The sequence below is a fragment of the Scleropages formosus genome, chromosome 16 (assembly GCF_900964775.1).
Source record: "Scleropages formosus chromosome 16, fSclFor1.1, whole genome shotgun sequence".
In the NCBI taxonomy this organism is placed as follows: domain Eukaryota; kingdom Metazoa; phylum Chordata; class Actinopteri; order Osteoglossiformes; family Osteoglossidae; genus Scleropages; species Scleropages formosus.
The window spans coordinates 15,920,385-15,932,181 of record NC_041821.1 but is presented as its reverse complement, the minus strand read 5'-3'; the positions used below and the strand labels follow the sequence as shown (position 1 = coordinate 15,932,181).

The 11,797-nt window shown below is 44.8% G+C and overlaps 2 protein-coding genes across 3 annotated transcripts; one reads left to right on the top strand and one right to left on the bottom strand.

Moving 5' to 3' along the window:
* Positions 1-2,814: 2,814 nt before the first annotated feature.
* Positions 2,815-4,137, bottom strand: LOC108933677 (MARVEL domain-containing protein 1). Its single transcript, XM_018750876.2, has 2 exons — positions 4,020-4,137; positions 2,815-3,891 (listed from the first exon to the last, which is right to left on the bottom strand). Exon 2 carries the CDS (start codon positions 3,887-3,889, stop codon positions 3,401-3,403), a length of 489 nt encoding a protein of 162 aa, XP_018606392.1. The 5' UTR covers positions 3,890-3,891; positions 4,020-4,137; the 3' UTR covers positions 2,815-3,400.
* Positions 4,138-6,959: 2,822 nt separating this feature from the next.
* On the top strand, positions 6,960-10,684 carry avpi1 (arginine vasopressin induced 1). Of its 2 annotated transcripts, none has more exons than XM_029258806.1 (3): positions 6,960-7,130; positions 8,098-8,432; positions 9,134-10,684. In XM_029258806.1, exons 2-3 carry the CDS (start codon positions 8,140-8,142, stop codon positions 9,393-9,395), a joined length of 555 nt encoding a protein of 184 aa, XP_029114639.1. In that variant the 5' UTR covers positions 6,960-7,130; positions 8,098-8,139; the 3' UTR covers positions 9,396-10,684. The 2 variants fall into 2 exon arrangements, with proteins under 2 accessions (XP_029114639.1, XP_029114638.1); XM_029258805.1 differs by having other exon boundaries at positions 6,960-7,135.
* Positions 10,685-11,797: the final 1,113 nt, after the last annotated feature.

The following is an 11,797-nucleotide window of genomic DNA, read 5'->3' as shown; positions in this document are numbered from 1 at the left end:
TGGGTCGGGGAAAGGTCTGGAAGTGGGTCGATATCACTGGGTCAATAGGGACCGATGACACCCTATATGGCCCGTGTGCACAGACGCAGGTCGGTGAGCAATTAAGGTGATTGTGAAACAGAGCAGCAGCCAGACCAACCCACAACCAGGCTCAACTTTCCACATTAAATCAGAAAGTGGACTGCAGTGCTCTTGAGGCAGTGGCTGGAAAGACGTGATGGGAATGAGAAGGACCTGGGATGAGGAGGACCTCAGCTCCAGGGATGAAGTCACAGACAAGCTGAGATAAACGTGACGCACTGCGTGTCACGCGGACCGAGTCACTGGCCCTCAGCGCTGTCAGTCGGCTGCTGAAATGCGGTCGAGGCATGTTGCAAATCAACCACAGCAAGAACAGGGAAGGGCCTTTCTTTCTGTATTCTGTGCGAACCACATCCATCTCCAGAACAGAATCCTTGGATTGTAACTCCTCTTCCCCAAATCTCTTCAGAAAAACAAGACTTTAAACGAAAAATAGTCAGAAATAGTGCACCTGTCTAATTTGCTCATCCCACTCAAAAAAACTTTCAGTACCACTGCTGGGTCTTTCTGTCCACAGTTCCCTCTATGTGTTTGTCCTGCATTGACCCATCAATGGGAATTACTGACTTATGTCATATTCAACATGTCTTCAGTGTTCTGTTAAACATGCAAAAATGTTTGCTTTTGAACCTCAGGTTCTGGAATCACATGTGCTACTGTAATTATGAGGAGTTCCATTACAATCTCATCAGATATTATGATTTTGTCTTGATCAGCCTGGCAAATATTCTATCATGGCTTTCACTGGCTGTGCAGTTTCCACTTACAAGAAGAATAACACACAATTCCTTTTATGAAAAGTTAAACCAACTCACTTCTCTATAATAACTAACTCACTGCAGTTTGTTTTTTTTTTTGTGAGTGCCTGCTAAAGGGTATCCCAAGACGTTGGATTACATTGTACTTGTTCTGGACTTTGGAAAAAGGACTTTGTATAACAATGTTGACTGAACACAGAGCTAAGCGCAGTTAATATATTGTCAGCTGTCTGCAGATTTATGCGCTGGGAAAGACAAACATCCAAATACAAAAAAACTGGCAACGAAACCAGAATTCGGATCAAAGGTTTATCCAGGGAATTTTTGCATGTGACACATTCCAAGCACCGACACACATCTGCGAGATCATGCCCAATAACATTTTTCATAATTCTCTGAAATTCTGTGATGCTTTGTAGACTGTTGAAATGTGCAGTCATATTCTGCAGTGAACAATCTTTCTTCATGTGAAACGTATTTCATATTTTCGCCATATGTTGTATTTTGCTGTGAAAATACACCATCAGGGTCCTGCTCATGGATCAATTTGAATCTGGAGCCAAGATGACATACTAACATATATTTCTGCCCTTTTAGTGTATGTCCTGAACATAGTTGAACATAGTGTCCAGCACTGATTTGCAGTTTCATCAGTGATGATGTGACTGTCTATGTGCACACGTTTGTGTGCACTTTTGTGCAACCTTGTGTGAGTCACACAGGACTCAGCAAAATATTGGTTGCAGGCAGAGGACGGCTGGCTGTCATGGGGGATGTGGGAAGGCATTAAAGAGTGCAATGGTGAGAAGTATACACAGGACCCCTGTGTCCCCCACCCAGGACTCCAATAAAGCATACTATCCGTCTGCCAGTTGTTCGGATCACTGAAAATCTCCTTTAAAAAAAGCTCAGTGGTATGACTGAGAAAGACTAGTGGTCAGACAGCATCAAACACAATAAGCCATGGTTTAGACTCCATGGTTATCCAGGGTTATTGCATTTTTAGAGTATTTTTCTTATCGGCAGATTATCCAAAACAACATGGATAACTCATACTTTTTTTAATCAGGTGTGTTCTATGTGGGTGTTCACACACAACAGCAGATCCACCCCTGGGAACTCAACATGCTGTTTCTGGGACTCAAGTTCACATCACAATCACTACATCACCCACTGCCATAATTCATTTCTTTTTCACTTAAATCAGAAAAAATGTTGCATGTTCGATGAACTAAGCACCCATCTGGCACCATTCCTATGTCCACCTCTGAAGTATTTCCGATAGCATAACTTCACTAGGATCATTACTGAAATATTCATAAGTTAAATTCTCATTTAAAACACTAATATAACAATATTTAGCAGCAAAAAAAAAGTTTTGCTATTAGTTTCTTAAAAGTTTGACTATTGTAAGTTAAAGAAGCTTGTTCTGGAACATTCCAAACTTTTTTCATTTCCTCGTTCTTCCTGAAGTTCAGACAAGACCTCTTTTGTTTATTCATCGTGCTGTAGGACCAGATTTCACTCAGGTCAACATGTTTTGCTCCCTTTGTTAGCAAGAGAAATGAATGATCCCCAGATTGCAGCTCATTTCTTAAAAACCCAAACAGTAGAAATTAATTAACTCTAAAACTGGGTCCACTGATCTTAAGCTTACGTTGATAATCCTTCCAGCGGGACCTTTTCCTTGAACCAGTAATTGCTAACTGATACTAAAAATTTAGGTGACAAATGGTATGCTGCAAGTTCATAGAGCAGTTAGGAGATCCGGAGAGAAGAGGGTTCAAAGGAGATGTGTTTTGAGACCCTTCTTAAATATTAAAAGGAATTCAGTAGCTCTGAGGGACAGAGGGAGCTCATTCCACCACATCAGAGCCAAAACGTGCAGCAGCCTGCATCTCCATAAAATACTGTGCAAAGGATGACAACACCAAGCTTTGAAAGAACAAAAAGGCTGCACATTCCTATTGTGCTCAGTGACATTTATTCGACAGTCTTTGTTTTAGTTGTACATTTTTATGTGTGCATGGAGAAAATTATCTTGATGTTACAACATTGTAATTTTCAAAACGGGAGACTGTCTCTACTCTCACATCAGCGTTGCTCCTTTCTAGTGCTGTAATCACAGAATCACAGAACCACACAGGCCTAGATGACACTGAACATGCCTTGGAAACAAATGCTTTTTTGCATCCTCCAGCTTTATAATTCATAGTCATAACTCTGACAGTGCTGTTTGATAATAACTCTGACCTTATAAACTCTACATGCAGCTTAACATAGTTTAAAAATACACACACAGCCAAACACCCATACGTATCAAATAAAACTGTGGCAAGTTGGTAACGTGAAACGTTATGTTACTGAAATATCAAGAAACCTTATGGAAAGAAATGGCAAGTTACAAAAGTTTCTATTTCAAAGAGATCAGAAAAATGTCTCTGAACATCAACTGCGTTTTGCCATTGCTGTTTCCCGTATGTCTCTGCATGTGTGAAGTTCTTATGATGCATCACTGTGTCCCCCAACACCCTTGTTTTTCAGAGCTTCCCCGGAAGCTGTCAAAATACCGTCTGCTCACCCCGGCACTTTCTGCAGGAGCCATAAACGGCGGAGAGGAAGTAGGCGCTAGCGCAGAGGCAGGAGAAGGTTGAGGCTGCGAGGTATGCCTTGTATGGACACGGGTGTTTGTAGTGCTCCACGTTGCAGTAGGCGCTCCGCTCCGTTTTGTAGGCCATAACGCCGATGGCCGGCAGGTAGAGCAGCGCCGCCACCAGGTCGTGCGCTGCATTGGTGGTCAGCCAGCGGTCTCCACCCACCAACGGCACCAGATCCTGCTTTCCCAGGAGTGTGATGAAGAAGAGCGCCAACGTGAGGAGCCAGAAGAGCACGGCGACAAACAGGACGAAATGGACTGGCCCGTCATACTTGTTGGCAGCGATGATGGCCCAAAGTCCAGCCCCCAGAAGGATTTGCAGGATCCTCGCCACCCCAATGATGCTCCTGAGGAACTGCTGGTAATTGGTGCTGGCCTGCAGCTGGGGTGGCATCTCTGTGGGGACAAACAACTGTCTTAGGAAAGGGGCAGGGGGCGAGCTCAGAGCAGATCTGCAGAATGATGAAGTGGAAGGATTCAAAATGAAAGGAGAAGGAAGGGAGATGAAGAGAGGAAGCCTGCACCAGCGCTGTGATTTTCCAAAAACACGTCCCCTGCGTTGCGTCCCCTTCCGTTTCCTCCCCTCCAGCTGTGCTGCTCCTCTGCCCTCCTTCTCTTCCAGAGGTTTGTGAGGAGGGAGTTTTGGGCGGAAGACAAGGGGCCGGCTTGAAATCTGAGCCTTTCCCCACCTCCTGGCCATCCATCATCTGGCGAGGGAACAGTGTCCAGGCTTCAGCAAACAGGGAGTAGGGGGAGGGGTGCCTGCAGTGCATGGGCCTATGTAATCAGTGGGATTCATGTTCCTTTCCTAGTGCGATTTACTGGCTGCTTTTCGAAAAACTTTTCTTTCCCCTTTAAGTGCCACTGCGGATCATCCGCAACCTTATTTTGCAGACTATGAAACTGACATTTTTGTCTCCATCAAACACTTCCATAGCCAGCCTTCAAATTTTGAAAGAATGGAGTTTTTCATTTTCAGTATATTTAGCTGATTCATTTCCAGAAAGCAACTTACAATGTTAATGCTATTTAGAATGATTTACCCATTCATACGTCAGGGCAATTTTTACTTGCACAATTAAGGTTAAGTCCTCAGTGTAAGAGGTAGGATTTGAACCTGGGGCCTTCAAGTACAAGGCTACGGCTCTAAACACTATGCCACCTGCTACTTTCTCAACAGATGCACACTAATTTGAAAGGTTTGTTCTGAGGTTTTCTTGCCAAGCACAAAGTGCCCACAATCTGCCTTTAACTGAAACTGAGAAAAACAAAGCATTGAAAAGACATTTCTCTCTCTTTTTCTCCGCTGTCATTGAGAATCCTCTATTGATCTGAATGCAAGTTGGCACTGATATTGAGGGCTGAGGAGCACGATGAGAATCTCAAAATCAATAACAAAACATGTGTGCGCAGTCTGCCCAGCAGCACATTAAAAAGTGGTTTTGGTTTCAGGCGTTTCCATGGCATCCGTAGGCGGTGTTCTCACGTGCAGATTATAGCATCTCTCCTCACACTCAGGCTTGAGCATGGTGCTTCTTCTGCAGTGACGCCTCGGTGGCAGAGCACACTCATACCGCAACAGCGTCATTGCCACTAGGAGCTTTGCAATAACGTTTTGAAAGTGTGTGTGTGTGTGTGTCCTCATCGCACAAGAAAAATTGGGGCAACTCTGCACCAGAAAGGAGCTCCTAGCTTCTGCCTAGTGGGTTGTTAGGTGTGACACCTGAGATTTTTATCAGGGCTTTGCATATGTCTAAGCTTTGACATTCTCTGATACATAGTCAAAAATTCCTAAAAATAAACATTTAAGAATAGAGGGCAGATTAAGATTAAACATATACATTTATCCATCTGGTCAACACTTTACTCCAAAGTGAATAACTTGTAGTCAGCAAAAGTTCATCACCACAGACAAAGAGCTTTACATACAAACACAGGATTGTCAAAGCACAGTGTGTCTAATACCACCATGTTAACGGTTTGCATCACTCAAGTAGCTGCTTATAGAAGTGACATTGAAATAGCACAAACATAGATATTCATTGAAGATGGTGTTGGATTCATTTATGTAGCTGCCAGGAGAGAAATGGTTCTGATAGAGATGGATTTCAGACCCTTCTCAGAATGCTGAACGGGATTCAGCAGCTCTGTGGGACACGGGGAGTTTGTTCTACTGAACTGGGGCCAAAACAAAGTGTCTGAAAGTCAGCATGGAACGTGTTGCACAATCAGCAAACCGTGCAGACTTAAAGATCCTGCAGAACACGGTAGTGTTGTGGACCATGACTCGCTTCCCCTACTTTAGAGCTGTTGGCTTTCTGTACGTAGCATCAGAACTTCTCATTTGTAGAATCTAGTGATTTAACCCTGTTAATTTTCTATCTGATACGTACTTGTCATTCTTAGTCAGAGGGTGTCACGAGCTGTACAAACGAACACGGCACAAAAACCAATGCAGAAGGTCAAAGCTAGAGCCATGCTCATGATCTGGTCTTCTAGTTGACGGGAAAAGATGAAAGCGATCAATGTTAAGAAAGGATATGAATTTGTCTTTAGCTTAACTTCTGAATAATAACGCAAGATCCTAGGATAATATGAGAAGTCACCAGTTTCAAGATTTATCAAATTTATGTCAATCAAAAGGTAGGTTTGCATTCCTCTCAAACGTTAAAGGCCTACGAGTTTCTGACTTGCATTTCACCTGAATCGAAGCAAGAGAAGCCCCACGAAATGACAACAAAAGTAGCGCCGTTGTGGGAAACAGAACAGGAAATGCAGCTGCCGGATAAACACTTCTGTGCCCTTGTTCAGCTGGCATTTCCTGTGAACGTATCATGTGTAAATAACACATAGGAAGTTCATAGCATTACAACACAAACCTGGCCTTATATCATTAATCTAACTGTAAAAAAAACACTTTAGCTCTGTGACTGAGATCATCTAATGCAAGCACTGGATAATACCTGATTAAGCTGCCACAGTATTAAAGCAAACACTGTTCTAATCTGCAAAGAACAAGGGAAAATGAAAACATGTGTAATGAAATTCATGCCAGACTCAGGTGGCTGAACTTTTGAAGATGGATTTACTCAAGACAAGTTCTTCTTTTTTCCAAATTTCAAATATGTTCTGATAGCAGGTGAATGCAAATATTGCGTTTTGAGGTTTGCCCACAATTTGCTTTCGTATCATCGTAAACTGCTCCACCCTCATTTTTTTTCATTTTCTTTTCGTTTTTTCCTTATTGACTTGATCACAATCTCCTGCCACTGAGCTCAACGACACAGCCATTTACGTCAATAGAGGATTACACACCTTTCACAGGACGTAGACTCGCGGTCACGCCCTCCAGGTTTGTGATTGGTTGGACAGCTGACACGCTCAGAGTTGTGGGCGGGCTTTGCCTTCAGCCCGTATCTCTGATTGGCCGCTGAGGAAACGCTACGCTCCCTTTATAACAAAACTTTGGGCGCTCGGCTCTGCCACTTTGGTGAGAGCTACTACGTGTAATGAAGGTTAAGAAGGTGCAAGAGAAAGGTGGATGAAGATGCTGGTGAAGCTCTGATGCAACAGGGTTTGCGGAGGATTTAGAAATTCACCTGACGGTGCACCGAGCTGCCTGCTCCCCACACTAGCCTAGGTAAGAGCGTGCATTAACAAAATAATTTTTAAAAAAGCATTCAAAAATAATATATAGCGAGACGTTTGCCGTACGGGAAGGTCGTTTCAACATAACTGTCCGTATCGCAGTACATAGCGGCGCCTTTGATCTCCATGTCTAACCTCACGTGACGGGCGTCCTTGTCGTGACGTCACTTGTGACATCATTGGGGACCGGTTCGATCGGCGCTGCGCCGCAGGATGTGCGTGATCGTGACCCTAATGCTGCAGTCGGGGCTTGATGAAAACATGCCCTTCGTCTGCCCGTCCGCGCGTCTTAATAATTGTGCCTGGAATGTATACATTTGGAACAGCACGTGCATGCGTTGTTCCGAAAACCTCTCTGAACATTCTACGCGCGGCTAAGGAGCCACGACTGAGCTTTGCAGGTTATTTAAATTACCTACCTACCCCTATAGTATTTGTAATATACTGTAACATACGTAGTTTTATTTTAAAATATTTTAATTTTGTGTGACTTGGTTTCCAGTTCAATCAATGGAAGCTGAAGCTAATTTGTAACTAAAATAAATGGACAGTAAGGCTTTGAATTGGTTTTCATTACTTCTTTTATCTGATGCTTTTCTCAAAAGTGACTTATTTGGTTTGCACACTAATACTTCACTACCATGAGTCAGTGATTTATACCGCTGGGCAATGCGAGTTGTTCTGTATGAATTCAGGGTAAGTTACTTGATAGGGTACTACAGGAGTAAGGATTTGAATCTGGGACTTTTGACAATTATAATCACTACAGCACCAGCTGTCCTTATCTTTAGATTTTTTTTTTTTTTTTTTTAAACACAATCCTTGCGATGTATTTCACAATATTAAACTTGCTGAGACAAATTCTAGGTAAAGGCTGGAGTGTTACTATCGTGTGATGGGCCTTACAGTTCTTTCGGTGTTCAGCGTAAATCAGTCATTGCTGTGTGTTTCCAGGTCCTGCTGCGGAGGGGCGAGTCCTCCCGCTTGACAGGTGGGATGGGGGACCCAGTTCCCTCATCTGCGGTGGCGCCATCGCCCCAGTTCTGGCAGCTGACGGAGTGTCGCGGGCGCCGGTGTGGCTCGCCCAACATCTTCCAAGGCGTGGGCGTGCGCCAGCTGCGGCGCCTCTTCCGGCTGTCAGGGGATGGCAAGGCCTCACGGCGGGCGCAGCTTGTGTGGAGCCACAGCGACGGGAAGCAGCTGGCACGAGCTTTGGTTACGCTGAGGGCGCAGAGCCGCAGGGGTCACCCCCGCCCACCCAAGTGGCTCAGAGCTTTCAATCATCTCAGGTGAGGTTCGTCCCCCATCCGCAGGTCTGTCAGGTGAATCATTTATCTCCACCCCCTGTTGATAGGTCTGATACCCTATTTAGAGTAACAGACGAAGCCCTGGAACCCGTGCTCTGACCGCTCTCTTGTGACAGCCTGCCATTGTTTTGCACCATTGAACGGTGTTGCTTCAGAGTACAGAACAGACCATGTGCTGTGTGAGGGACCGTGAGCTCATCCCATGTGACCGAGACGCAAACACATGCCTTCATTGATGCTCAGGGTGACTCAGGGGTTATCAACGTGGGACTGTCTCATTTGGTCAGTTTTAAGTATGCGCACATGTGGAGAAACAAACAGCCGTGGTTAATTAATATAGCTGGACTTATTTGACCTGCTGGTTTGTGCGGAGGGTGATAGGGTGGCACAGCAGGTAGCGCTGGTGCCTCAGTGCCCAGTTCAGTCTGTGTGTAGTTTTCCTACATGTGCTCCGGTTGCCTCCTACACTCCAAAGATATGTTTTAGGGAGACTGGTAACTCCGCATTCAACTGTGTGGGTGTAATTGTACTTAGCCTATCTTGGAAACAGAGGCTCAGGCAATGACCCTGCACTGGACATGCATTGTCTGATAACTGATGGATTGATTTCGGTTTGCAGTTTGTTAGCACGCTGCTCAGGTGATGGGCCCCCTCATCTTTCCATTTGTGACTGTGTCCTTCAGGATTGGAGAGGTGTGTGCTGGGGCCCCTTCAGAGGACAGCAAGGTGCATTTGGAGAAAGAACCCCTGCAAGATGATGGGCCAGAGCTCACCTCATCAGGGCCATCTGAAGGTGAGCAAGGCATAGCAGCAGATGACACGCAAGCAGATACTGGACAGCCCCAGGAGGCCTTGCTTCGCTCGACAAGGAATCGGCCCGGGGTCTCACGGGGAGCTGAGGAAGACAGGGACCCAGAAAGATACCTCCACCATGTCTTGCACTAAGTGGACCGAATCACAACTGGCTGAGGGTGCTGATGTCCCATGTCGGCTACTACCTTACAGAATAGGATAGAGCTTCATGTTCTGAACACGTTCAAAGCCTCATCGTTCCTACAGCCACCTCATACTGGCCATCAGGTTCTTTCTCAGGTCCCATTTTTCACATGCAGCATTTCTATGCTGCCTTGTGTACATGTGCCAGAGCATTAACCGTCTGAGTCGCGTGGGGTCTTTCTAGAGAAGTTGGAACCAGTCACCACCAACAAGGCAGAACTTCTCCATACTGCAAGACAACCCATGAGGAAACTTGATTGTCAACCTCACACCGCATTTCTGAAGAATTCAACACAGACTATCTCACTGCATTACCAAGTTTTGTACAGTCCTTGTGAAATGCTAAGTTGCTACACCTCCTGGCAAGGGGGAGGATGGTAAACATGGATTAGTGCTGAAGATGTTACCATGCTGTAGGCTAAGAGGTATACACTAAGATCTGAGGCCTAGAGTAATGGTCTGAGATGAGAAGTAGTTTAAGAATCCATTTGAGAAGTGATTGCTAGCAGAAGGTTTTTACAGAGCTAAAAAGTTGAGGACTATGTGAGAACCTCAGGGAGCTTTCACAAGTTCTGGTGTTGAATTCGGAAACCTCACATGACAAACCTTATAGGGTGACATCTCTGCTGTAGAACATTACTCCACACTAACACTTCATATCAAAAAAGTACTGTGACAAAAGATCATGGCAGAGTGTGACAGCTGAGTTCTACAACCATTCTCATGTTGGCCAAGCATCTTTAGGCCACCCTCCCATTTTTCACAACAGGCTTAACTCTGAGGAGTTGGAGTGTATCTGAGGAAAGCAGATCTGCATCCTCTTTCCATGTAGCTGCAGGCAGGCTCAGGTCTAGATTCACACTCATGAGCTCCTGCATCACTCCTACTACACTAAATGGCAATGGCCTTCCTTCATATCAGAGGCTGCCAGTGTTCCTACAGAGAAGCACATGTGGGAGTTGGTACAGTGCTCTACTGCTCACCTCTTGGTTTGATGTGGTCATAGCTTGTTAACGTGATAGAACTTAAACCTATGATTGAAAAAAAACCAAGATAAAAATGGACACTACTTCATAAACTAACTCATGGTAGCTACCGAAACTGAGCTGATTGTGTATTTTGTTTTACATTTTAAATAAATTTTGTTTTACAAAATTTAAAAATTGCTTTCTGAAAAGCTCCATTCCGTAAAGATGAAATCATATTCAGCCACATGGCAATCCATTAATCACACGGATAACATATAAACATTAACTCTTTTGTGATGCTTAACCTATTATTCAGGTAAATCTATTACCCGGTTAATCACATCAAATTGCATTTACATGTAACTTGGTAATTCTATTACCAACCCCCATTTGTTGTGAAAATAAGGTGTAAATCCAAAGACAACCACATGAATTCAGCTTTTTCATGTTCCTGCTCCTTTTAAATATTTTAGATCATCTATCCAATTTCTGTAACTACTTGTCCTGAGTAGTGTTATGGTGAGCAGGAGCCTAACCCAGAATCACTGGGCCCAAGGTTGACGAGGGGGTACAGCCCAGGTAGGACACTAGTCCGTCACAGGGTAGTGTCACAGACAGACTCACTCACTCACCCACCCATCCATTCACACACTGGGGGCAATTTAGCATCACCAATAAACTTGAACTGCATATCTTTGGACTGTGGGAGGAAACCAGGGCACCCAGAGGAAATCTGCACAAACATGGTGAGAACAAACAGACTGCACACAAAATGAATAGGGATCAAACCCAGGTGCTGTGAGGCAGCAGCTCTGCTTGCTGCACCATCGTCCCGTATGTTTCAAAACAACTGCAGCTATATACTTGTGCATAAGCTGTAATTATTAAAGGCCAAGGAACCGCATCATCTCTTCGGGTTATTGCTTTTACCTGAACTGACAATGTAAGAAAATCCATCTACTTTTCCAGGAATAATCCTTGAGATAAACACCGTGCTGTTAAAAACAAAGGCGGGGTTATTGTTACCGGCCAAAACTCGGCTTTGTCACGTTAGCTGCTTAGCGACTCCCCTCCCCCACCTGATGCGGTTCACGCCGCTCTGCACACAGTACACGCTGTGTGACGTCTCCTTGAGCTCTTTCACGGGCTGATGAAACTCCTACCAGCTGCATTACACTATCCAGCCCCCTGCCGGATACAAGAGGAAATGACAGCAGCGCTCCCGTTACACAGCGTTGGGTCTCCTCACCGGGGACGTCATCGAAGGGTTTCGCACACACAGCCATCTCTTTTTGGTGAGGGAGACGTGACGATTTGCAGCGTTAACGCCCTTTATGGCTAACACTGTGTGGTTTCATCTATTCAGTGCAGCAGTTAAAGTGG

What these genes read in the sequence shown, in the direction of transcription:
- LOC108933677 (XM_018750876.2), bottom strand. Translation starts at nt 3,889, where the DNA reads ATGCCACCCCAGCTGCAGGCCAGCACCAATTACCAGCAGTTCCTCAGG.
- avpi1 (XM_029258806.1), top strand. Translation starts at nt 8,140, where the DNA reads ATGGGGGACCCAGTTCCCTCATCTGCGGTGGCGCCATCGCCCCAGTTC. An exon ending in AGAGCTTTCAATCATCTCAG is followed by an intron (nt 8,433 to 9,133) that starts GTGAGGTTCGTC and finishes TGTGTCCTTCAG; the next exon opens with GATTGGAGAGGTGTGTGCTG.